This window comes from Engystomops pustulosus, chromosome 9 (genome assembly GCF_040894005.1).
Source record: "Engystomops pustulosus chromosome 9, aEngPut4.maternal, whole genome shotgun sequence".
Classification (NCBI taxonomy): Eukaryota; Metazoa; Chordata; class Amphibia; order Anura; family Leptodactylidae; genus Engystomops; species Engystomops pustulosus.
The window spans coordinates 16,649,598-16,676,843 of NC_092419.1; the positions used below are offsets into that span (position 1 = coordinate 16,649,598).

Genomic DNA, 27,246 nt, shown 5'->3' on the forward strand with positions numbered 1-27,246 from the left:
ATCAGCGGGTCAGGCTGGTGGTGGTGGTGTCATGGTGTGGGGAATATGTTCTTGGCACTCTTTGGGCCCCTTGGTACAACACCACAGCCTACCTGAGTATTGTTGCTGCCCATGTCCATCCCTTTATGAGCACAATGTACCCTGTAACATCTGATGGCTCCTTTCAGCAGGATAATGCGCCATGTCATAAAGCTGGAATCATCTCAGACTGGTTTCTTGAACATGACAATGAGGTCACTGGACACAAATGGCCTCCACAGTCACCAGATCTCAATCCAATAGAGCATCTTTGGGATGTGGTGGAACGGGAGATTCGCATCATGGATGTGCAGCCGACAAATCTGCGGCAACTGTGTGATGCCATCATGTCAATATGGACCAAAATCTCTGAGGAGCTTCCAGCACCTTGTTGTATCTATGCCACGAAGAATTGAGGCAGTTCTGAAGGCAAAAGGGGGTCCAGCCCGTTACTAGCATGGTGTACCTAATAAAGTGGCCGGTGAGTGTATATCACTGCTCTACTATCAGTATATAATGTATAGTGTATATAGCGCTGTATTAATATATATAATGTACAATATATATAGCTCTGTGCTGATATCAGTATATAATGTACTGTATGTCTAGCACTGCTCTCATATACCTATATGATGTCTAGAATATATAACACTGCAATAAGATCAGTATATAATGTACAGTATACATAGCACTGTGCAGTTATCATGTATTTATATATGTGTATATATATATATCGATATCAGTATGTAATGTACAGTGTATATATATATATATATATATATATATATAGCACTGTATTAATATCTATATATAATGTACAGTATATATAGCTCTGAACTGATATCAGTATATAATGTTCTGTATGTCCAGCACTGCTCTGATATCAGTATATATTGTACAGTACATAAAGCACTGCATAGATATCTGTATATAATGTACAGTGTGTGTGTGTATATATATGCACTGCACTGATATCAGTATATAATGTACAGTTTGGAACACATTTACTAAGGGTCCCAACTTTTTCCATTTTGCGCGCATTGAACTGGGGTTTTTGGCGCACACGATCGGATTTTGGCACAATCGCACCACCTTTCATGCAACACAAATCGGAGGGCGTGGCCCTCGGACACCGCGACTGATTCGGACTGAGCGCGGGATTTAACATTCAAAATTTTGTCGTAAGCCAAGCACTTACATGCACCAGGAAGAAGGTGAACTCTGTCGGACCTGAGCGGGGAAGCGACACATGCAGGATATCGGGCGCACAATGTTAGTGAATCGCGGCAGCTCTGAATCCTCGTCGGACAACGCACCTCGGGGATTGCGATGGGTATATATATATATATAATGGGGGACAATTATCATTTGTTAGCGCTGGAGGCAGCGCCTGGCGTAGATATAAACGTAGCCGGCAACTTGAAACTCGCCAGTGGCAGCAAGTGCCTCAGTGCGGTGACAGTAATCGCATCTGCGATTATTTTAGGGCCTCGGCGCCAAGCCAGGTCCTTATGAGTATGCCCCATATGTGTCTAATATATATAAAACACTGCACTAATATAATTATATAAAGTACAGTATATATTTAGCCCTGTGATGATTTTATTATAGTATGCACAGTGTATATAGCACCGCTCTGATATCAGTATATAATGTATCGTATACAGGGACAGACTGGGAATTTAAAGCGGCGCAGGTAAAAACAGTAAAAATGGCCCCATTATGTGGGCGGGGTCAAAAGAAGTAGACATGACCATGTGATGTGGGTGGAGTTTCTAAATTTCACACAAACTGTTGATAGATGGTCTAAATCAGTGGTTCTCAACCTTTCTAAAGCTGTGACCACGCAATACAGTTCCTCATCTTGCAGTGACCCCAAACCATGTACAAGAATATTGTATTCGTCCCAAAAAATGCAATAAAATTGTGGCTCCGATGGCTTTAGGCGACCCCTGTGTTTTGGTTGTTCGACCCCTGCTGGGGTCGCGACCCACAGGTTGAGAACCACTGGTCTAAATCAACATGTACAGCACAAAGAAAGAGACTCATATATATATATATTCCCTTATACAGGAATAATGCTTCTTTTTTAAAAGAAGAAAACTAAATACCGTACTGACTAATATACAAAAAACTACTAGTACTACTACAAAACTACAATAACTTCTCCGATAAACAAGAATACTATTATTCTGCCCCCTATGTACAAGAATATAACTACTATAATACTGCCCCTATGTACAAGAATATAACTACTATAATACTGCCCCCTATGTACAAGAATATAACTACTATAATACTGCCCCCTGTGTACAAGAATATAACTACTATAATACTGCCCCCTGTGTACAAGAATATAACTACTATAATACTGCCCCTATGTACAAGAATATAACTACTATAATACTGCCCCCTATGTACAAGAATATAACTACTATAATACTACCCCCTATGTACAACAATATAACTACTATAATACTACCCCCTATGTACAATAATATAACTACTATAATACTGCCCCCTGTGTACAAGAATATAACTACTATAATACTGACCCCTATGTACAAGAATATAACTACTATAATACTGCCCCCTGTGTACAAGAATATTACTACTATAATACTGCCCCCTGTGTACAAGAATATAACTACTATAATACTGCCTCCTATGTACAAGAATATAACTACTATAATACTGACCCCTATGTACAAGAATATAACTACTATAATACTGACCCCTATGTACAAGAATATAACGACTATAATACTGCCCCCCTATGTACAAGAATATAACTACTATAATACTGCCCCTATGTACAAGAATATAACTCCTATAATACTGCCCCTATGTACAAGAATACAACTACTATAATACTGCCCCCTATGTACAAGAATATAACTACTATAATACTGCCCCCTATGTACAAGAATATAACTACTATAATACTGCCCCCTATGTACAAGAATATATATTTACTATAATAATGTCCCGTATGTACAGGAATATAACTACTATAATACTGCCCCCTATGTACAAGAATATAACTACTATAATACTGCCCCCTATGTACAAGAATATAACTACTATAATACTCCCCTTATGTACAGGAATATAACTACTATAATACTGCCCCCTATGTACAAGAATATAACTACTATAATACTGCCCCCTATGTACAAGAATATAACTACTATAATACTGCCCCCTATGTACAAGAATATAACTACTATAATACTCCCCTTATGTACAGGAATATAACTACTATAATACTGCCCCCTATGTACAAGAATATAACTACTATAATACTGCCCCCTATGTACAAGAATATAACTACTATAAAACTGCCCCCTATGTACAAGAATATAACTACTATAATACTGCCCCCTGTGTACAAGAATATAACTACTATAATACTGTCCCTATGTACAAGAATATAACTACTATAATACTGCCCCCTATGTACAGGAATATAACTACTATAATACTGTCCCTATGTACAAGAATATAACTACTATAATACTTCCCCCTAAGTACAAGAATATAACTACTATAATACTGCCTCCTATGTACAAGAATATAACTACGATAATACTGCCTCCTATGTACAAGAATATAACTACTATAATACTGCCCCCTATGTACAGGAATATAACTACTATAATACTGCCCCCTATGTACAAGAATATAACTACGATAATACTGCCTCCTATGTACAAGAATATAACTACTATAATACTGCCCCCTATGTACAGGAATATAACTACTATAATACTGCCCCTATGTACAAGAATATAGTCCCCCCAGTATATAGCCAGTCAGTTCCCTGCCTAGCACATGAAAATAATAAACCATGTACTCACCTTTCCGATGCTCCCCTGCATCTCTACTACTTGATGCAGTTCGGCCGTCAGACTATGACATCAGCCGCTCGCCGACGTCATATTCTGTGCGCAGACGCCGCGCATGGAGCTGTCACTTCCGACTGGACTGGATCAAGTAGCGGAGCTGCGGGGGAGGATGGGAAAGGTGAGTACATGTTTTATTATTTTCTAACCAGCTCCACCAGTCGATCAGTTCTTGGCCAGTGTCTCAGAGTTACTCGCTTGTGCGATGCTGCCGCGTTTTTCTTGTGCAAGTTTAATGTGATCTTGTTCCGTTTTTCACATTCAGTACATCGCGAAGCCTCGTCCTCGCCCCTGACCTTACAATCGCTTCTGATCTTCAGTAACCGCATCTTAATGACCTCGCTGCGATGCTCGTACGGATATGTGATCAAATGACGCCAAGCATCCATAGACACGGTTTTTTATTTTTTTTACTTGAGAAATCGGCCACTTGTGGACCAGGAACCAACGTCAAAAAAACTAAATAAAAATGCATGACTTTTTGACATGCAAAAAAAAAAAACTTTTTTTGGCACAAAATGGCAAAAACAAGAAATGACAAGACAATCGCAGATGATGACATGTGACCCTGGGATGTAAATTTACCTTCTAAAGATATTGCAGATGGTGGTGGGGACCAGGTCAGGGTAATCGCGCTGCCTATGGTGGGGAATACGCCAAATACAGCCCTGTCCTGGGAATAGTCCATTGGTCTGTACATAGACCTGGCAGGACCACAGACAACTTCCCCAGGGCCATGAGATGTTCTTCAGTATTTGCCACATAACGGGGCACATTTACTTACCCATTCACTAAGATTGTGCGCCCGATATCCTGCATGTGTCGCTTCCCCGCTCAGGTCCCCGGAGTTCACCTTCTTCTTCCTGGTGCATGTAAGTGCATTGTCCGTGTATAATGTGCTGTGCGGGGAGTCACTTAGATTGTGCACCCGATATCCTGCATGTGTCGCTTCCCTAATCAGGTCCCAGGAGTTCACCTTCTTCTTCCTGGTGCATGTAAGTGCATTGTCCGTGTATAATGCGCTGTGCGGGGAGTCACTAAGATCGTGCGCCCGATATCCTGCATGTGCCGCTTCCCCGCTCAGGTCCGCAGGAGTTCACCTTCTTCTTCCTGGTGCATTTAGTGACACAATTTGAATGTTAAATCCCACGCTGAGTCCGAATCAGTCGGATCGTCCAACGGTCCACCCCTCGATTTCCGTTGCATGAAAGCCGACGCTGATGCGCCAAAATCCGATTTCGTGCGACACAATCCCTGAATAAATACCTGTCACAGCAGCGAAATCCCCGAAAACATTGGAAAATCCGATGAAAGAGCCGGTGCGGACCCTTAGTAAATAAGCCCCAATGTTCCTTCCTGTTGATGCGTCTATCCTGTGATGTGCACCAGGTGCTGCCCCCGGGTCTCACATTAGGGAGGGTGTTCTCAGGCTTGCAAGCTCCTCCCTTTTTTCTCCATATGTATACATCAGTGATGGCGAACCCATGGCACTTATAGCCCTCTCTATGGGCACCCGCGACATCACCCCAGCGCAGACAGGACTCCAGGCCTCTTGCAGTCCCAAGCAGCCCAGGACCCTGGAAGGAAGCTACAATGATGATCCAAACTACTTCCTCTATCTACTGTATTGGTGTCCTCAGGTGCCCATACAATTTAAACCTGTGACAGAGCACGGAGTAATGCTTAAACTGTGGCATTTGTGGGTTTTGGTTGTAGTTTGGGCACTCGGTGCCTAAAAGGTTTGCCATCACTGGTATAGATGGTCATTATGGCCAAACAGTTCTTTTGTCAGACCACAGGACATGTCTCCAAAGATTAACCTCTTATTGACTTGACCCTTTTTCGTCTTCGTGTTTCCATTTTATGGTCTCCACCTTAAAAAGTCCTTTACTTTTTAAGTTTTCCATTGTATGGGGCTGTGTCAGGGCTTGTTTTTTGTGTAACAAATTGTACTTTCCAGTGACAGTATTTAATATTCCATGCTGTGCACTGGGAAGCAGGAAAAAAATTCCAAATGTGATAAAATTGGCCAAAAAAAGCCCTCATTTGCGCCATTTTAGATTGGTATTAATATGTTTTAATAGATTTTAAGAAATGAAAACCTTTTGTATGAAAATTCTTCATTTCACCAATGTTCTGGCGTCAATCACTTTTTCATACTGTAGCGTAGCATGAAAGGTCAAAACGCCACTTTTTCACCTTTTTGCAACATGTGCAAAATTTTATAAAAAGTGATCAAAAGGCTGTGCAGTCCTGAATATGGTCGCATAAAAAAAACCCCACACCACGCACAGTTCCGTACACCAAAGTATGAAAAACTTATTAGAGCCAAGAGATTGCGAAATAAAGATTTTTTTTTTATACAGGAGGTTTTAATTTTTTAAAATGTATTAAAACATAATAATAAATAATAACTTATGTAAATGCGTTATCTCCGTGATACAGACCTAAAGAATAAAGTAGACCTGTCATTTGGGGGGCTCACTGAAAGCCGTAAAAACCAAGCCCACAAAAAAATGGTGTTTTTTTCACCAATTTCGCTCCATTTGGAATTTTTTTCCTGCTATCAAGTACAAGGTATGAAATATCAAATACAGTCACTGCGAAGTGCAATTTGTTTTGCAGAAAACGAGCCCTCACACGGAAAAGGTTTAAGAATGTGGGGAGCGAAAAGTGAAAACGCAAAATCAAAAAAAGGGCCTCGGCGGGAAGGGGTTAAAGTAGTTGCGAAATTGTTGAAAAGTGGCAGTTCAGATGTTTGGTGTTATGTGGTTCACCTCGGGGGAATAAAAAAGTTTTTATATTTTGATAGACCGGGTTATCATTTTCTTTGGTTTATTTTTATTTAAAAAGGGCGATTTTAGCTTTAAGTGTAGGCAGCTGGAAAACAGATTAAAACCAGCCAAACGCACGGTAACCTTACAAAAACGCATCCGTTTAAAAACGGTCCAAAAACGCCCCACGTGGCATCACCCAAAGTCCCAAAAAGAACTTTGTCTTTCAAAGATCAAGTCAAGGAGGCGGGAGATCTCTAGGAACCAGTCAAGCTGCTCCGCCTCCTTGTTACTATAAACCCGTTTGAATTGCTGGTTCTGACCCACTCGCCCCCGGCCAGCTCCACAGGTGCACCGCCACATGCCACCGATGTGAGAGCCGCCACATTACTAGCACATAAACCGCCCCTCTGGTGTCACTGTCAGTTTGTCGACAGTCACACCAGGGCAGGATTGTAGTGACGTATAGCTGGGGGCAGTACTGAAAGGGGGAAGGGAGGGGGTTATATAACAATTTCCAGGACAATTGGAGCAACATCGGTTGGTACCAACTGAATTTTTTGAAAAATGTGTTGAAGCTTAAAGGGGTTGTCCACATTACCTCATTTTTTGTTTCTTTTTTCTTGATCTGTAAAGTGAAGCCTCCGGTCTTTAACCTCATCAGCCAGAGATTCCTGTCCATAAAATGGCGACAAATAGAGGGTCATGTGATCTGTAACTGGCGATTGTTCGTGGTGAGATAGAGATCACATGACCCTCCATCTGCCACATTTTATAGACAGGAATCTCTGGCTGATGTTGCAAAGCTTAAAGGACATCTACCAACAGGATGAAAGACTTATGCAAATGAGCCTGAGGGGCTCCATTAACACCTATGGGAGCCTGGAGCCCCTCAGGCTCATTTGCCTTCAGTCCTTCATCTCTGTAGGAGAGCCAGGGATGATAGCGCCCCCTTCTGGACTGCTATGTGCCCATTTCTCCTCTACAGCACATGGTCTTGGAGAAGGATTTCATACAAGCTTCCGCCGATGGCACGGAACATTCTGCGGGCTTTGTCATATGTATGTAATAATCTTTGATAATGTCTATGTCCACCTCTGTAGCCCTCTCCCTCGGGGTTGGGGCCACCATGCTGTGTTGTTATGTGTGTGATTGTGTAGTCACCCTCACTCCGTGTCCCTCCACTTCTGGTAAACACTCCTCCTGTTGTCGTGGGAACAACGTTGAAGCAGACGTCATGACGTTCCGCTTGCCTTTATTTATGTTTCCTGGCAACGGAGGCTCGGGCGGCCTAAGGGGGCGGACTTAATGACTAGGGGGTGTGGATTCAGTTAAAGGGACAGAGCCCCCCCCGGAGACTCTATATGGACATGATTCTGCTTATTACAACACTTGTGATGTCATCACTTTACTATCCTGGCTCTTAGACATTGTATAGATCCATCTACATGCGGGAGGATACAGTAGTGAGAAAAAGTATCTGCCCCCCCCCCCCTTTCCTTCCTGATCTCTTAATCGTTTCAATTTTTGTCTCACTGAAAGGAAACCTATCATCAGGAATCTACCCATTCAGGGAAATCTGATGGTAGGTTTCTAGTAACCTTCTAAGTCCTGATCTACCTTTAGCTAACCCCATAATACATTCTAAGGTTATCTACCGAATATGCAAATTCTCGGCAGAGGCTACTGGGGTGTGGAGTAGGTTCTCTGGACTGTGGGATCAAAGGCTACTCCACCCCCCAGTAACCCCTGCAGTACCGTAGACCTGCACATCCTCGGCGTGCTCCGGACACTGCTGCCACGGCCCTGGCTCCATTGGAGCTCTGCACAGGGGCTTCAGTGCACTCCACAGCCGGAGCTCCTGCGCAGAGCTCAGAAGCCGCTGGGACCGTGGCAGCAGACCTCAGGGATGAGTCATCGCTGCGCTCCTGGGGTCATCTTGAATGTCCAACCTCTCCTGGGAAGGTTCACCAAGGTTTTCTCCATTTGTGGATATTGGATGTCACCGTGGATCTCCGTGGGGCACACGTATCAAACTTGTGGCTTAGTTTTTTTTCATTTTTGAGACTTTTTATGGTGCTGATTCTCATTTGCGACTATTTTCCTATCTCCTTTCAAAGAGACATCGCCTTAACCCAGATGTGAAAGTTGCAACTTTTTTTAAAAAAAAAAGTTGCTAATTTTTGCACAAATCTACGGCCGCCCCTGACCAGGCATAGAAATGAGCGGGGGACTGTTTCGACTTTTTTGCAACTTGAGTTTTAAAAAGCCGCAAATTCACTAAAGGCCAAAAGCCACTGTACGCCAAAGGATCAATAAGGAAAAACTTTTAAGATAAATCCCTATGGGTGCGGTCACACGTGGCGTTTTGAACCCGTTTATGGCCTGTTTTTAAGCAGTCCGTTGAAAAACACGTATTAAAAAACGCATCCGTTTTTGACCGGTTTTCCCAATTATCTTAATTAAAACCGGTCAAAAACGGATGCATTTTTTTACGGACTGCCTAAATACGGTCCGAAAACTTGTTCAAAACGCCACACGTGGCGTTTTTGTTCCATTTTTAAGCATGCGTTTTAATAAACAGGTTCAAAGCAGCTAAACGGTAAAAGACGCACGTGTTTTTAAATGGACTGAAACCACAGGCTTAAAAACGGACAGAAAACGCCACGTGTGGCATCACCCTTATAGGTTTTGATCACTCTTTTTTTGGGATATATTATTTGCATCTGCAACAGTTTTTTGTCTAAGTTTGCGTGAAATAAAAAAAAGTGTCCGGATTTTGCTGTCCGTGCGTCGCGGTTGCGTGTGCACCTAAAGGTGCGCTCCAAATGACCCATCTCACGGGTTTCCTTGGGGTCAGTCACAGGGTTTTAATAATATTTTTTAAAAATTAAAACCTCTTGTACAAAAAAACGAACAAAACTTTGTTTGCCATAATCTGGCGACACTTTTGTTGTACGGACCTGGGTAAGGTGATGTTTTAATTTCCATCATTTTGGGGACTGTAGAACTTTTTTCATCACCTTTTTAATTAAAAAAAAAAGTGGCGTTTCCGACTTTTGGCCGCTGGATTCCCTGCCAGGAATAACCATTTTTAAGGGGGCGATTTAACATTTTAGGTTTTTTTTTTACTGTATTTATAGGCTGTCCCTAGGTTACTGTAACTCTATGGGGTCTGGTCACTACTAATAGTTTTGCAGTTTATAGTGTAGATGGATACCATAGATAACAGTGAGCTGTAGACGGTTGCTATGGGTTACAGCGAGCTGCAGTCGGTTGCTATGGGTTATAGTCGGCTCCTCATACGTCACGCTCCTGTAGTGGCTATTATTAGCCCTGGTGGTCGCCCCCGCTCGCCGTCACCTCCTCTGACGCTTCTCTGTGACTCACAGTCTGAGCCGCCGCCGCTGCAGAGCCTTGCGCCACCAGCCTCCATTACACTGCAGAGCATCTCCCCCCACCTCAGACCGCGCTCCGCCGGCCGCTACGTCACCAGCGTGACCCCGCCCACAGGAGAGCCGCCGCCACGTCACAGGAGAGCAGCGGGCGCGAGGCGAACCGGCATGCACCGCGCTCATCTGCATATCTCCCCGTTCTCTCCAGCTCCCGGTTTTCTTTTACCGCTCTCTAGTGGCGGGTGATGAGTGGAGACGCCTCAGGCCACGTGATGTCCGGGATTTGCCGCCTCCATAGACCTCACGAGAGAAATTGACCGGCACCGCGACCTCGCCGTGAGCCTCGCGCCGGACCCCGGGGCGCCCTTATATACTGGAGTGGCGGACATTCCCTCCGCCCGGATGATCCTCAGTGGTCTGGGGTGCAGGCTTCAAACCTGTAGCTGTCGAAGGACGGAGTGGTTCAATTCCACCCTCCGGGCGCAGGGAGAGGGGGCACAGGGAGCCCCAAATCACTAGTTTTATTCCTGTACAGCCGGGCATAGGGATTGAAGGCCACACCAGAGCCCCTGCAGGTAGGGATGAATGGATCAGCAGAATAGTGAGTGCACCAGTATAATACAGGGTAAGTAATGTCATGTATATACACAGTGACCCCACCAGCAGCAGAATAGTGAGTGCAGCTCTGGGGTATAATACAGGATGTAACTCAGGATCAGTACAGGATAAGTAATGTCATGTATGTACACAGTGACTGCACCAGCAGCAGAATAGTGAGTGCAGCTCTGGGGTATAATACAGGATGTAACTCAGGATCAGTACAGGATAAGTAATGTCATGTATGTACACAGTGACTGCACCAGCAGCAGAATAGTGAGTGCAGCTCTGGAGTATAATACAGGATGTAACTCAGGATCAGTACAGGATAAGTAATGTCATGTATGTACACAGTGACTGCACCAGCAGCAGAATAGTGAGTGCAGCTCTGGGGTATAATACAGGATGTAACTCAGGATCAGTACAGGATAAGTAATGTCATGTATGTACACAGTGACTGTACCAGCAGCAGAATAGTGAGTGCAGCTCAGGATAAGTCATATATGACCTTGGGATGACTCTGCTGTAGTTTGTACCTCACTTCCTGATACAGGACTAGGACGGTGCGTTGTATCATTGCCGCAGGTGATCGTCCTCCCCACTACAGGTGAGTCAGTGATGACAGATATGGATGATGTAGGTGAGAGGTGTTGGTGCTCGGTCAGTAACTCTATGACACAAGACCTTCTGATTGTTCTCATTTTATTGTTGTGGAAACACCGGGAAATAGCTGAGATTTACAGATTTACAACGTGTTGTCGTCTTTTGTACTAAATTCCATCTCTGTTTTCTGGAAGAGGTTGTTTGGACCTTTGTGTTGCAGCTCTTCTCCTGTGGTCACTGTCTCTTGTGTTCCAGCAGTAGTTAATTGAGATGTTTCAGAACATCCTAAAAGTAAAACAAAAACACAAAATCAAACACACAGCAACAGTGGAGACAGGGAGTCAACACACGTGAAAGTCATGGAAGCGAGTCGGCCAACTCTAAGAGCAAACCAGCCACTCCCATGTCCAAATCCCCAACCAGAAGCAAGCCAAGCAAACCAGTCACCTCCATGACCATGTCCTCCCATCAATAGCAAACCAGTCACCTCCATGACCATGTCCTCCCATCAATAGCAAACCAGTCACCTCCATGACCATGTCCCCCACCAATAGCAAACCAGTCACCTCCATGACCATGTCCCCCCACCAATAGTAAACTAGCCACCTCCATGACCATGTCCCCCCACCAATAGTAAACTAGCCACCTCCATGACCATGTCCCCCCATCAATAGCAAACCAGTCACCTCCATGACCATGTCCCTCCACCAATAGCCAACCAGTCACCTCCATGACCAAGTCCTCCCACCAATAGCAAACCAGCCACCTCCATGACCATGTCCCTCCACCAATAGCAAACCAGCCACCACCATGACCATGTCCCTCCACCAATAGCAAACCAGCCACCTCCATGACCATGTCCCTCCACCAATAGCAAACCAGCCACCTCCATGACCATGTCCCTCCACCAATAGCAAACCAGCCACCTCCATGACCATGTCCCCCCAACAATAGCAAACCAGCCACCTCCATGACCATGTCCCCCCACCAATAGCAAACCAGCCACCTCCATGACCAAGTTCCTCCACCAATAGCAAACCAGCCACCTCCATGACCATGTCCCCCCACCAATAGTAAACTAGCACCTCATTGACCATGTCCCCCCACCAATAGCAAACCAGCCACCTCCATGACCAAGCCCTCCCACCAATAGCCAACCAGCCACCTCCATTACCAAGTCCCCCCTTCAAGAGATAACCAGCCACTCCCATGTTCATGTTCCCCCACCAATAGAAAACAAGCTGCCTTTATGACGAAACCTCTCCACCAATAGCACACTAGCCACCTCCATGACCAAGCCCCCGACATAAGCAAACCAACCACCTTCATTACCAAGTCCCTCCACCAAAATATACCTATCCACTCCCTCACCAAACCTCACCGAAACCTCTCCACCAATAGCTCACCAGCACCTACCATGAACAAGTCTTCCAAGAACAAACCAACCCACCAAGTCCAAGTGCTACGAAGAGATAACAAGCCTCTTCTATGACCAAGTCTTTCTACCAGGAGCAAGCCACCAACCTCCATGACTCATTTTCCCTGTGCAATTGGCCAAACCCATGCCCAAATCCAACCACCATTAACTCACCAGTCACTTCCATTACCAAGTCCCACCACCATTAAGAAACCAGCCATCTTCCTGGCCAAGTTTCCCCTCCAATAGAAACTACCCACTGACTTGTCCAGGTCCACTCAACAATAAATAACAAGCCACCTCTATGATCAAGTCCCCCAACCAAAACTTAACAAGACACTCCCATGTCCAAGTCCCCCCCAAAAATACAATAAATAACAAGCCACCTCCATGACCAAGTCTTAGCACCATGAGATTACTAGCTGCCTCCATGACCAAGTCCTACCACCAAATCCAGCTAACTCAATCCCTGAGTCCAAGCATGAAGAGATATCCAGCCACCTCTATGACCAAAGTTCCTCCACCAAGAACGAAAACCAGCAACTCCATGACCAAGTCTCTCCACTAAGAAATAACCAGCCACCTCCATGTCCGAGATGTGAGTGTCAGCCTTACACCATACCTGTTTTCCGTTTCCTTCGCACAATATGCTCTGATATAAAATCCACCCTCCTGGTTGGCGTCATAAGTGGATGGTACAATAACATATTCTCCTGGGGTCAAAGATGCCCTCACCATCACACCACGAGTGTTTTGCGGGTCACCTGTGTCAGCCACCGAACGGTTCCTTGTGAAGAATCCACGATCAAGACTTGGACGAGAAACCTAGGCATGGAATGTTCTATCAGAATACAATGGTTAAAGGGGTATTCCAGGAATCATAATAATTCATATACAAGTGGGCACTCAAAATATAAGCCAATGTGTAATTGGCTGTTATTTAAAATTTTGCTCCCCTTAGCAAAAATTGCTGGTGACATAGACTGTAATGAAGAATTAAAATGCTACTGGCCCTTTAATCAGTCCGTTAATTTCCTTCGCGCGGTCCGTCGCAGAAAAGAAGATGGCCGCTGGTCACATGTCCACATCACATGTCTTATACCTGCCTGGGCAGGGTCATGTGATCACCACTACGTTTGGCTGTTGGCGGTTGGTTGCAGTGCATCCATTATGGTCAGTGTTGTGGTGATGGCAGTTACACATCATTACTATGGTAACAGAGCAAGAAAACCTGTTACATCATCACTGGGAGCAGAGCATAAGTGGTTGGAGGAGTTACTGAGAACTAAAGGATCATGGAACTTGTAGTTTACAGTGGCGACCATCTTAGTGATAACTCCACCTACTTTAGAGAGGCCATAAATTTTGTAAATCATAAAATGATATTATTTTAGCTCAGTTTTGTGACTAATGACATTGAGTATTGTTGTATTCATTTATTTATATCATCAAGGGTTTTTGTGTCAGACGTTCATATTCCCGGAATACCCCTTTAACTTTACCCTTCGTCACCCTGGATGACCACTGTGCCCCCTAGGGACCTTAAGAGAGTTTGCAAAGTTGATGGTTGAAGTTGATGGTTTTTCATGCCCTCTACTTTGACCCTATTCCCAAGGGGAATGGAATAGGGGGAAATAAGAGAAGTATGTATATACTCAGCCTGGACGTAGTCCACTCATGAATTATGGTAGCCCAGATACAACCAGCTGGTGAAGATATACTAACCATGTCTTCAGGAACCTGAGAAAGGAAAACATGTACTATTAGATGGTAACGCTCAGAGACTACTGGATCTGTCTGTGATACTGAGCTACAGAAGGTCTCACAGACCATATACAACAGGACCCCAGGTCAGACATCCTGCTCTCCACCTCCTCAGGGTGGATGGTTTTGGCTGTGTGTACATGGATCAGAATCTGCACCTCCTGAGCTGTGGCCCTGATACCAGAGGGCTGGGGGTTCTCACCTTGTACAGGTGACATGAAATGTGGAGTTTTGTGGCTCTTTTGTCTGTCTGCATCAGCTCCAGTAACACCGTCCAGCGCTCCTCACTCCCCAGCCCAATGGCTGACTCCACCTCTGAAGCTGAAGGACCGCCCACGCGGAGTCGCAGTTGTGGGTTAGTGAAGAAAGATTCTAAATGAGAAATAAGGTAGAGATTTAACTGCTGCGGGGAGGGAGATACCATCCCTGACTACAGTGGAGGAAGGTGGAGATGTAATGTATGTCCTGTGTGCACAGTGTTGTACTCACTCAGTCTGCGACCTCCTCCTGCATTGACCCCACGTTCCCAGCGGCCACGTATTTGAGTGACCTTATACTGGGAGGAGTCCAAACAGCTGGTGCAGATGACAATCCATGAAAACAGGCTGCAGAAATCCTCACAATGCATCCTGCACAGAGAGCACAGGGTCAGCCACAGCCCAGGTAAAAGCATAGGATCAGCCACAGCCTAGGGAGATCACAGGGTCAGCCATAGCCTACGGAGAGCACAGGGTCAGCCATAGCCTATGGAGAGCTCAGGGTCAGCCACAGCCTAGGTAAAAGCATACGATCAGCCATAGCCTAGGCAGGGGTCTCAAACTCGCGGCCCGCGGGCCAACTGCGGCCCGCGGGACAATATTTTGCGGCCCCCACCTGCATGGAGAGGGCAGGTCGCGCTGCATGGAGAGGGCTCACGGGCCGAGCCCTCTCCATAGCCGGTAAGTCTTTGTTGCATATTGCTAGCACCGATCGCGGGTGTTTTCACAGCGATGGCTGCCGGCAAAGCTGTCGGCAGCCTCAAAAAGATAGCGGCGCATCCGTCTCCATGGTAGCCTCGGGTCTTCCGAAGACCCGAGGCTATTTCGTTTTAACCCCTTCATTACAATGTGCTGATAGCACATTGTAATGAATGAGGAGGAAAATCCCCATATATTGCCATACTGTAGTATGGCAGTATATGATAGGATCGATCAGACAACCTAGGGTTAAAGTACCCTAGGGAGTCTGAAAAATAGTATAAATAAAAATACAAAAAAGTAAAAAAAAAAAAATGATAATAAAAAAACCTAAAATTTCAAATCACCCCCCTTTCCCTAGAACTGACATAAATATAAATAAACAGTAAAAATCATAAACACATCAGGTATCGACGCGTCCGAAAATGCCCGATCTATCAAAATATGATAACGTTTTTTCAATGCGTTTAACCCCGTAACGGAAAATAGCGCCCAAAGTCGAAAATGACACTTTTTTGCCATTTTGAAAAATATAAAAAATCTATAAAAAGTGATCAAAAGGTCGTACAGTCCTAAAAATGATATCATTGAAAATATTATCAAATTTCGCAAAAAAATGACACCACCCACAGCTCCGTACACCAAAGTATGAAAAAGTTATTAGCGCCAGAAGTTGGCAAAATCAAAAAAATAATTTTTGTACAGGAGGTTTTAATTTTTGTAAAAAACATTATAAACCTATAACAAATTTGGTATCTCCTTAATCGTACCGACCCAAAGAATAAAGTAGACATGTCATTTGGGGCGCTCAGTGAAAGACGTAATATCCAAGCCCACAAGAAAATGGCGCAAATGCGTTTTTTTCATCATTTTCATTGCATTTGGAATTTTTTTCCCGCTTCCAAGTACATGGCATGGAATATTAAATACCATCACTATGAAGTGCAATTTGTTACGCAGAAAACAAGCCGTCACACAGCTCTTTACGTGTAAAAATAAAAAAGTTATAGATTTTTGAAGGTGGGGAGTGAAAAATGGACATGAAAAAACAGGAAAGGGCCCGTAACCGGTTAATCCCCTTCCCTCCGGTACTTGAAGAAGATGAAGTCGCCGCTCTGAACGCACTTGGTGCAGGTCAGAGCGGCGACTTCATCTTCTTCGATGGGAGGCAAGTACCGGGGGGGAGGGGGGGATGGAGTGTCCTGGGCTCAGTGCGGTAGCAGCTTGGGACCCCTCGGTGCACAGGACGCGTTCATAGAGAGAACACGTCTCCCAGCTCGGGGCTTTCCTTGCGCTGGGAGACGCCATGACATTTGAATCTGAATAATGATATTTTGTAAGCGCATTTTGTGTGGAAAACTTGATGCGGCCCAGCCTTACCCAGAATCTACCTCCAGCGGCCCCCAGGTAAATTGAGTTTGAGACCCCTGGCCTAGGGAGATCACAGGGTCAGCCATAGCCTAGGGAGAGCACGGGGTCAGCCATAGCCTATGGAGAGCACGGGGTCAGCCATAGCCTACGGAGAGCAAAGGGTCAGCCACAGCCTAGGGCAGTGATGGCTAACCTATGGCACTGGTGCCAGAGGTGGCACTCTGAGCCCTTTCTGTGGGCACTCAGGCCATCACCAGAGATGACTCCAGGTATCTTCCTGCAGTCCCAGACAGCCCAGGACTTGCTGTGCACAGAGCTATTTTAAAGTGACAGCTCTACCTGGGACTATTTTCTGCTTTATTGGTGTCCTCAGGTGCTGGTGTCAATGAAAACTGTGACAGAGCAGGGAATATAAATCACAAATTAAATTTCTGTGTTGGCACTTTGCGATAAATAAGCGGGTCTTTGTTGAAGTTTGGGCACTCAGTCTCTTAAAGGTTTGCCATCACTGGCCTAGAGAGATCACGGGGTCAGCCGTAGCCTAGGGAGAGCACGGGGTCAGCCATAGCCTAGGGACAGCACTGGGTCAGCCATAGCCTACGGAGAGCAAAGGGTCAGCCATAGCCTATGGTGAGCACTGTGTGAGCCATAGCCTAGGGAAAGCACAGGGTCAGCCATAGCCTACGGAGAGCAAAGGGTCAGCCATAGCCAAGGGTGAGCACCGTGTCAGCCATGCCTAGGAAGAGCACAGGGTCAGCCATAGCCTATGGAAAGTTTGGGATCAGCCATAGCCTAGGGTTGGTACTACCACCAGTAATATTACTGCAGGTGACACTACACTGTGCTGTTACCAGAAGGCGCCATCTTCTCTCTGCTGGTTCAGTGCCCTCCGCTCCTCGTCTGACACCGACATCCACTCCGAGGATCTGGAGGAGAGGGAGAGAAGGGTCAGGGGCCAGTCAGCTCCTCAGGGGCCAAGCTGCAAAGCTCACACTCACTTGTCACTCCAGGGGCCTTTGTACTCAGTGAATCCCCAGGGATTTCTCAGCCTGATGAGTGTCACCTCCCCGGAGCAGAGCTTCACCTGCAGCAAGAATGAGCACATCCTTAGGGTCCAGATCCTGCACGTGGAGACCCTTCCCAGGACACACAGGCCACAGTCACGGTCAGTATTTTGCATCAGTGTAAACCATGTTTAGATGGAGGATCCCTTTAAACACAGCCCCCTGCCAAGCCATGACTATAGGCAGATACCTAGAGAGTAACTCAAGTGGAGATCAGGATGGCCCAACCCCCCCAAAAAAAATCTCAGGTCCCCAGAAATACAAAATTCTGTAATGCCACCTGCCGTTAAAATACCTGATGTGTGAACAGTGTTCTCCCTGCTGAGTGTTCACTCACCTCCTGGGCACCGAGCACTGAGTATGCATGGCCCTGCACTAAGCCGTCCTCATCCACACGACCAGCATCAGCCGCATCTGAAACCTGCAAAGAGAGAGCCACTCAGATCAGTGCAATTATCAGGTGGAGCAGAGGGGGGCGCTACTCACCTGGATGTAGCAGGCCATGAGGGACTTCCTGCGCTCAGCCTCCACCACCATCTCCCACACCTCCTCCGAGGTGTATCTGCTTAGACTCACGCTCTCTGCCATTCCTCCAGTGAAGTCTTCCAGGGTCTCAGCGATGGTTCCACCCTGCAGTACAGAGTAACCTCCACACACCCTGCAGGGGCGACAGAGAGTCAGGGTGCAGGGACAACCAGCACTAGGACACAGTGTAATACAACCAAGGGCTGAGGGTGCACATACTTGGCATAGGCCTTCTCCAGTAGAGCGCTCCACATCTCTGTTGGGGTGTCGCTCCTCGAGTACAGCAGCCGCCCGCTCCTGGTTGGGAGTTTGTCATCAATGACAACATCAACCCATTCGCCAAACTGCCACAACTGTGGAGACAGAGGGCAATCCTGAGCTTACACCCCCTGCTCCACCCACACCATAGTCCTGCACCCCCTGCTCCACCCACACCATAGTCCTGCACCCCCTGCTCCACCAACACCATAATCCTGCACCCCCTTCTCCATCCACAACATAGTCCTGCACCCCCTGCTCCACCAACACCATAGACCTGCACCCTCTGCTTCATCCAGAGCATAGACCTGCATCCCCTGCTCCCCCACACCATAGACCTGCACCTCCTGCTCCACCCACACCATAGACCTGCACCCCCTGCTCCCCCCACACCATAGACCTGCACCTCCTGCTCCACCCACACCATAGACCTGCACCCCCTGCTCCCCCCACACCATAGACCTGCACCCCCTGCTCTACCCACACCATAGACCTGAACCCCATGCTCCACCAACCACATAGACCTGCACACCCTGCTCCACCAGCACCATAGACCTGCACCCCCTGCTCCACCCACACCATAGACCTGCACCCCCTGCTCCACCCACACCATAGAACTGCACCCCCTGCTTCATCCACACCATAGTCCTGCACCCCCTGCTCCACCACAGCATAGACCTGCACCCCTGCTCCACCAGCACCATAGACCTGCACCTCCTGCTCCACCCACACCATAGTCCTGCACCCCCTGCTCCCCCACACCATAGACCTGTACCTCCTGCTCCACCCACACCATAGTCCTGCGCCCCATGCTCCACCAGCACCATAGACCTGCACCTCCTGCTCCACCAACACCATAGTCCTGCACCCCCTGCTCCCCCACACCATAGACCTGTACCTCCTGCTCCACCCACACCATAGTCCTGCGCCCCATGCTCCACCAACACCATAGTCCTGCACCCCCTGCTCCCCCCACACCATAGACCTGCACCTCCTGCTCCACCCACACCATAGTCCTGCGCCCCATGCTCCACCAACACCATAGTCCTGCACCCCCTGCTCCCCCCACACCATAGACCTGCACCTCCTGCTCCACCCACACCATAGTCCTGCACCCCCTGTTCCACCAACACCATAGACCTGCACCCCCTGCTCCACCCACACCATAGACCTGCACCCCCTGCTCCACCCACACCATAGACCTGCACCCCCTGCTCCCCCCACACCATAGACCTCCACCCCCTACTCCACCAACACCATAGTCCTGCGCCCCCTGTTCCACCAACACCATAGACCTGCACCCCCTGCTCCACCACACAATAGACATGCACCCTCTGCCCCCCACACACCATAGACCTGCACCCCTTGCTCCTCCTACACCATAGACCTGCACCCCCTGCTACACCCACACCATAGACCTGCAACCCCTGCTCCACCAGCACCATAGTCCTGCACCGCCTGCTCCACCAGCACCATAGACCTGCACCCACTGCTCCACCAGCATCATAGTCCTGAACCCCCTGCTCCGCCAACACCATAGACCTGCACCCCTGCTCCACCAGCACCATAGTCCTGCACCCCCTGCTCCACCAGCACCATAGTCCTGCACCCCCTGCTCCACCAGCACCATAGTCCTGCACCCCCTGCTCCACCAGCACCATAGTCCTGCAACCCCTACTCCACCCACACCATAGCCCTACACCCCCTGCTCCACCAACACCATAGTCCTGCACCCACTGCTCCACCAGCACCATAGTCCTGCACCCCCTGCTCCACCAGCACCATAGTCCTGCACCCCCTGCTCCACCAGCACCATAGTCCTGCAACCCCTACTCCACCCACACCATAGCCCTACACCCCCTGCTCCACCAACATCATAGACCTGCACCCACTGCTCCACCAGCATCATAGTCCTGAACCCCCTGCTCCGCCAACACCATAGACCTGCACCCCTGCTCCACCAGCACCATAGTCCTGCACCCCCTGCTCCACCAGCACCATAGTCCTGCACCCCCTGCTCCACCAGCACCATAGTCCTGCACCGCCTGCTCCACCAGCACCATAGACCTGCACCCACTGCTCCACCAGCATCATAGTCCTGCACCCCCTGCTCCGCCAACACCATAGACCTGCACCCCTGCTCCACCAGCACCATAGTCCTGCACCCCCTGCTCCACCAGCACCATAGACCTGCACCCCAGCTCCACCAACACCATAGTCCTGCACCCCCTGCTCCACCCACACTATAGACCTGCACCCCCTGCTCCACACACATCGTAGTTTGCACCCCCTTCTCATCCACACCATAGAACTGGACCCCTGCTACACCCCACATAAACCTGCACCCCCTTCTCCACCCACAACATAGACTTGAATCCCCTGCTCCACCGAAGTCCACAGTCTGCACCCACATCATACACCTGCACCCTCTGCTCTTTACATTAGACTTTCAGGCCCCTTCTCCACACACACCATAGACCTGCATCCTTGCTCCACAGACACCACAGACCTGCACCTCCTGCTCCACAGACACCATAGTCCTGCACCCCCTGCTCCACAAACACATTAGATCAGACTGCACCCCTTCTCTACCAACAGGCTATACCTGCACCCCCTGCTCCACACATATTGCAGTCTGCATCTCCTTCTCCACCCACACTGTAGACCTGCACCCCATGCTCTACCCACACCATAAACTTGAATGGACCTGTACCCCAAGTTCCATGCCTTGTCCCCTAACCTTAAAATGGAAGATTCCTTGGTATCCATTACTGTGGCTGAAGCTCTGATCGGTCGGTACTACTCTTGAAAATAAAGACTGGTGTAGTGTAAGAGACGAGAGAGTGGAGAGCAGCCAGCAATCACCTGAGGGAGGAGACGTGTGTGAGAGCAGCCATTACCTCCACCTACAATCATTCATACATCATCATCATCAGAAGGGTATAGGGTCCCTTAGCCTCGACTAAGAAAATATTACTGAGGGTGGCAATCCGTCAATACAAGAATACATGCCATAAGACATAAAACATAACCAAAAAGTGGTGGGACTCAGCCTGGGTAGTGCCCAAGAATGATAAAGTCTAATGGGGTTGGAGCCCAAGAATTGAAGAGTCTTGCAAGGGACAAAGGACCAAAGGATGGTAGAGTCTAGGAGGGTCCGGGTAACCCAAGAATGGTAGAGAGTTGCAGAGGTGGGACCCAAAAGAAGTAGAGTCTTGTAAGGGTAAAACCCAAGAGTTGTAGAGTCTAGCAGGTGGAGCCACACATTGGTAGAGTTTAATGTGGGAGGTGAGCCGAGTGCTGGGGGGGGGGGGGTAGTGGCATTAGTGGGGCTTATCTTTTGTTGTTTTGCACTGGTTACTATGAGCTGGATTGTGGATAGGAGCCGTGATCATGGCCCAGTTGTCATGTGGGCCCTCTGGGGTCATTCTTACCCTCCTCTGATCCCATGACCTTGAACTCACCAGTGCATAGCCCTATGACCCATAGACAGACGGGTCACTTACCCAGCGCCCCCTGACACACGTCCATGCTGCTGGATCCACTCTCTATGAATTTTGGGTTGGAGCAAAATTCCTGCAGTACAAAAAAAGGTAAGAAGCAGAGTCGGGTGTAACACCATTATCTGCTAACATGGATGGGTCATTGACCACAGACAGCTAGAAGCTATAGACAAAATGAAGAGGGAACCTTGAAACCTACCGGGGGTCTTTTCCATTCAATATTTGGGTCAGAGAAATCCCCAGGAAACAAAGGGTCTTCAAATAGTTCTCCATTCTTCAAGCAGGAAGCACGAAGAGCAAGGTAATCCTGTCCAGCCCACATCCTAGACATAGATCGATGGATATCACATATATAGGAGGAAATATAGATAGATAGAAGATAGAAAGGATCTATAAATAGAAGCTGTCTACCTTGCTACGGTTGTGTGTGTCTCACCCCAGTCCTGCTCTGTCCCTTATACCCGTGTCTCTCGCCCTCTTTTTACATATTTACATAGGGGGTGTTGCGGGTGTGACCCTGTGATCCAGGATTATGGTTTGCGGTTTTTGGCTCTATTACAGTAATGACGTAGAGACCTTTCCATCCCCGGACAGGGCCAGTGTGTTTCGTTAGGGCCGCATTGATGGGCCACACTTGGGTTACGTGATTGAGGTATCTGCAGACTGGGAGAAGAGAACTTTCTGGAAGTTGAACGAGTCGGGGGGGAAGACTGAGGGAGCAGCACGTGTAGGGGCAAGACTGAGGGAGCAGCACGTGTTGGGGCAAGACTGAGGGAGCAGCGCATGTAGGAGGAAGACTGAAGGAGCAGCGCATTTAGGAGGAAGAATGAGGGAGCAGCACATGTAGGGGGAAGACATAAGGAGTAGCGCATGTGGGGGGAAGAATGAGGGAGCAGCACATGTAGGGGGAAGACATAAAGAGTAGCGCATGTGGGGGGAAGAATGAGGGAGCAGCGCGTATAGGAGGAAGACTGAGGGAGCAGCGCATGTAGGAGGAAGAATGAGGGAGCAGCACATGTAGGGGGAAGAATGAGGGAGCAGCGCATGTAGGGGGAAGAATGAGGGAGCAGCACATGTAGGAGGAAGAATGAGGGAGCAGCACATGTAGGGGGAAGAATGAGGGAGCAGCGCATGTAGGAGGAAGAATGAGGGAGCAGCACATGTAGGGGGAAGAATGAGGGAGCAGCGCATGTAGGGGGAAGAATGAGGGAGCAGCACATGTAGGAGGAAGAATGAGGGAGCAGCACATGTAGGAGGAAGAATGAGGGAGAAGCACATGTAGGAGGAAGAATGAGGGAGCAGCACATGTAGGAGGAAGAATGAGGGAGCAGCACATGTAGGAGGAAGAATGAGGGAGCAGCACATGTAGGAGGAAGAATGAGGGAGAAGCACATGTAGGAGGAAAAATGAGGGAGCAGCGCTTGTAGGAGGAAGAATGAGGGAGCAGCGCTTGTAGGAGGAAGAATGAGGGAGCAGCGCTTGTAGGGGGAAGAATGAGGGAGCAGCGCTTGTAGGAGGAAGAATGAGGGAGCAGCACATGTAGGAGGAAGAATGAGGGAGCAGCGCTTGTAGGAGGAAGAATGAGGGAGCAGCGCTTGTAGGAGGAAGAATGAGGGAGCAGCGCTTGTAGGAGGAAGAATGAGGGAGCAGCGCTTGTAGGAGGAAGAATGAGGGAGCAGCGCTTGTAGGAGGAAGAATGAGGGAGCAGCACATGTAGGAGGAAGAATGAGGGAGCAGCACATGTAGGAGGAAGAATGAGGGAGCAGCACATGTAGGAGGAAGAATGAGGGAGCAGCACATGTAGGAGGAAGAATGAGGGAGCAGCACATGTAGGAGGAAGACTGAGGGAGCAGCACATGTAGGAGGAAGAATGAGGGAGCAGCACATGTAGGAGGAAGAATGAGGGAGCAGCACATGTAGGGGAAGAATGAGGGAGCAGCACATGTAGGGGAAGAATGAGGAAGCAGCGCATGTAGGAGGAAGAATGAGGGAGCAGCGCATGTAGGAGGAAGAATGAGGGAGCAGCACATGTAGGAGGAAGAATGAGGGAGCAGCGCATGTAGGAGGAAGAATGAGGGAGCAGCACATGTGCGGGGAAGACTGAGGGAGCAGCGCATGAAGGAGGAAGAATGAGGGAGCAGCACATGCAGGAGGAAGACTGAGGGAGCAGCGCATGAAGGAGGAAGAATGAGGGAGCAGCGCATGTTGGGGGGAAGACTGAGGGAGCAGCACATGTTGGGGGGAAGCCTGAGAGAGCAGCACATGTAGGAGGAAGACTGAGGGAGCAGCGCATGTTGGGGGGAAGACTGAGGGAGCTGGACATGTAGGAGGAAGAATGAGGGAGCAGCGCATGTAGGGGTAAGACTGGCGGAGCAGCGCATGTAGGGGGAAGACTGAGGGAGCAGCGCATGTAGGGGGGAAGACTGAGGGAGCTGGACATGTAGGAGGAAGAATGAGGGAGCAGCGCATGTAGGGGTAAGACTGGCGGAGCAGCGCATGTAGGGGGAAGACTGAGGGAGCAGCGCATGTAGGGGGAAGACTGAGGGAGCAGCACATGTAGGGGCAAATGCCCACTTTGTCGCCTCCTAACGTCAGCGCTGGGAAGACTGAGGAGGCAACGTGTGTAATGGGAAAGACTGAGGGAGCAGAAGAAATCCACTACTGATTATAATCCCATGCAGATCCCTCCTCAGGGCCTGCACTCAATACATGATGCTTTAACATGTTGTTTATGGCCTAATTAGTTCACTCTAATATGTTCACCTTATGGCGCTCCCTGTGGCTCTTCTTCTCCCCTCTTCTATCTTCTGCACTATTGCAAACCAAGTCTGCGCGCTTGGCACATGTGCACACTATGACGCAGCGACTTGTGACTGCATTCTGCTGGGGCTACCTATATATTAAGGGGAGTGACTGCAGTGTGCTGGGGCTACCTACCTAATGGGTGGTGACTGCAGTGTGCTGGGACTAACTACATACTGAAGGGGGGTTACTGCAGTGTGCTGGGGCTACCTATATACTGGGTGGTGACTGCAGTATGCTGTGGCTACCTATATACTGAAGGGGGATTACTGTAGTGTCCTGGGGATACCTTTATACTGGGGGAGACTGCAGTGTGGTGCTGGCTACCCATATACTGGGGAGGAGGCTGCATTTTGCTGGCTATACTGAATGGGGGTGAATGTTGTGTGCTAGGACTACCTGTATACTGAAGGGGGTTGAATGCAGCATGCTGGGGCTACCTATTTACTGGGGAAAGGGGGAGAGGCTGCAGTGTGGTGGTTACCTATATACTGGGGGTAGTGTGCAGCGCAAACGGGAATTGGTCCTGGTGCTGTGTTTCTGTATGAAGCTCAGTTCTAGTGCTGTACTTATGTATTGGACTCCATACTGGTGCTGTATTTACATAGTAAGCTTTGTTCTGGTAAAGTATATAAGTAAATCGCTATTATAATAATTCATAACAGGCACAATATTCTAATTTGAAAGACATTGCATATTTTAATTAAAGGGGGGACACTCTCTAAGGTAATATAGAGGGATAGTGCATACTCTATAATCCATACATAAATGAATGTTTCTAATATTTTTAATTTGTGGGGGGTTGTTTATGCTAAAAATCTAATTATTTGTCCTTCCTGGGTGACTAGAATGTCCATATAGGTCCTTTCCCATGTTATGGGATTAGAGGTGATACACTTCCCAAATATAGGATTTTGTCTCATATCGTCCCCATGTATACTTATTCTATTGGGTTTACAATTTGGTACCTGTTTACACCCTTCCTAGTGTGGTTGTAGGAATGGACTATACCCCTGGTTAACTTTTTTCAACTCTTCTCTTAAACACAATGGCGCGGTTATAGCCTTCTTTATTTATTTGCCCATTTACAAGTAGATGGCGCATGCGCGGCTCATCCTCCTTCTATCCCTGATACCGCTCTAGATGCCTCCAATGATAACCCTCATTGTTTTTGGTTGCTAAGAGACATTGAATTTGCATCCCCAACAATTATCAGGCATATTGGGGCTCCTTTACTAAGGGTCCGAATCGCGCACTTTCGTCGGGTTTCCCGACAATTTCCGTATTGCCCTGGGATTTTGGCGCACACGATCGTATTTTGGCTTTCATATGACAGAAATCGGGGGGCGTGGCCGTCGGACAACCCGATGGATATGGAAAAACTGCAGAATTTAAAAACGATTTGTGTCGCAAGATCAGCACTCACATGCACCGGGACGAAGAAGGTGAACTCCGGCGGACTTCGGCGCAGCAGCGACACCCAGTGGATATCGGGCGCACGGACCTTAGTGAATCCCGGCAGACCCGAATCCTCGTCGGACACCGCGCCGCTGGATCGCGACTGGATCGGGTAAGTAAATGTGCCCCATTTTGTTCTATATAACTATTATTCATTTGAACATTGAAAATAAATGACACGTGATAAAAGTGACCAGGCTTATCGTACTCAAATTCCCCACTTTCCCCCACCCTCAGCTGAATTTGCCTAATCGAGCTAGGTTGTTTACGATCACTCCAGGAGAGGTAGCTTCAAAGGACCTCTGCAGCCAAGTCGTCATCATGCTCATTTACTTAGGGTTCGCATGGTGCATTTTCGTCGGGTTTCCCGACTATTTCCGATTTGGGCCACATTTAAGTGGGGTTTTTGGCGCACGCGATCGGATTGTGGCGCAATTGCGCCGATTTGCATGTGACACAAATTGGGGGGGGGGGGGTGGCCGACGGACAACCCGACTGATTCGGACTGAGCACAGGATTTACAATTCAAATTGTGTCACAAGACAATGCACTTACATACACCGGGAAGAAGAAGGTGAACTCCGGCGGACCTGAGCGGGGAAGCGACACATGCAGGATATCGGGCGCACGATCTTGAAGAATCGCACCGGACTTCATCCTCGTCGGAGAATGCACCTTGGGGATGGCGAAAGGACCGGGTAAGTAAATCTGCCCCAAAGACTCTTAAACCAATAGGTTGAATAGGGACAGTTATGGAGTTATGATCCATCTCACCCCATCTATATTTTAGGATTGTTATCTTCAGGAGATCTCAGTGTTCCAATTCCTGGGGCTCT

The 27,246-nt window shown here is 48.0% G+C and overlaps 1 protein-coding gene and 1 non-coding gene across 2 annotated transcripts; one reads left to right on the plus strand and one right to left on the minus strand.

The window, feature by feature from the left end:
- Positions 1 to 10,488: 10,488 nt before the first annotated feature.
- On the plus strand, positions 10,489 to 10,575 carry TRNASTOP-UCA (transfer RNA opal suppressor (anticodon UCA)). Its single transcript has one exon. It is a non-coding gene; the product is annotated as a tRNA-Sec (tRNA).
- Positions 10,576 to 11,374: 799 nt separating this feature from the next.
- LOC140076568 (calpain-1 catalytic subunit-like) lies at positions 11,375 to 22,586 on the minus strand. The gene is made up of 14 exons (XM_072123145.1): positions 22,562 to 22,586; positions 22,350 to 22,473; positions 22,154 to 22,223; positions 21,388 to 21,512; positions 18,609 to 18,742; positions 18,351 to 18,522; positions 18,202 to 18,285; positions 17,799 to 17,884; positions 17,652 to 17,726; positions 14,963 to 15,102; positions 14,676 to 14,845; positions 14,435 to 14,449; positions 13,332 to 13,534; positions 11,375 to 11,577 (listed from the first exon to the last, which is right to left on the minus strand). The coding sequence occupies exons 2-14, from the start codon at positions 22,470 to 22,472 to the stop codon at positions 11,568 to 11,570; spliced, it is 1,407 nt and encodes a 468-aa protein (XP_071979246.1). The 5' UTR covers position 22,473; positions 22,562 to 22,586; the 3' UTR covers positions 11,375 to 11,567.
- Positions 22,587 to 27,246: the final 4,660 nt, after the last annotated feature.

What these genes read in the sequence shown, in the direction of transcription:
- LOC140076568 (XM_072123145.1), bottom strand. Translation starts at nt 22,472, where the DNA reads ATGTGGGCTGGACAGGATTACCTTGCTCTTCGTGCTTCCTGCTTGAAG. An exon ending in CGTGTGTCAGGGGGCGCTGG is followed by an intron (nt 21,513 to 22,153) that starts GTAAGTGACCCG and finishes CTCCTCCCTCAG; the next exon opens with GTGATTGCTGGCTGCTCTCC. An exon ending in CTGGAGAAGGCCTATGCCAA is followed by an intron (nt 18,523 to 18,608) that starts GTATGTGCACCC and finishes TCGCCCCTGCAG; the next exon opens with GGTGTGTGGAGGTTACTCTG.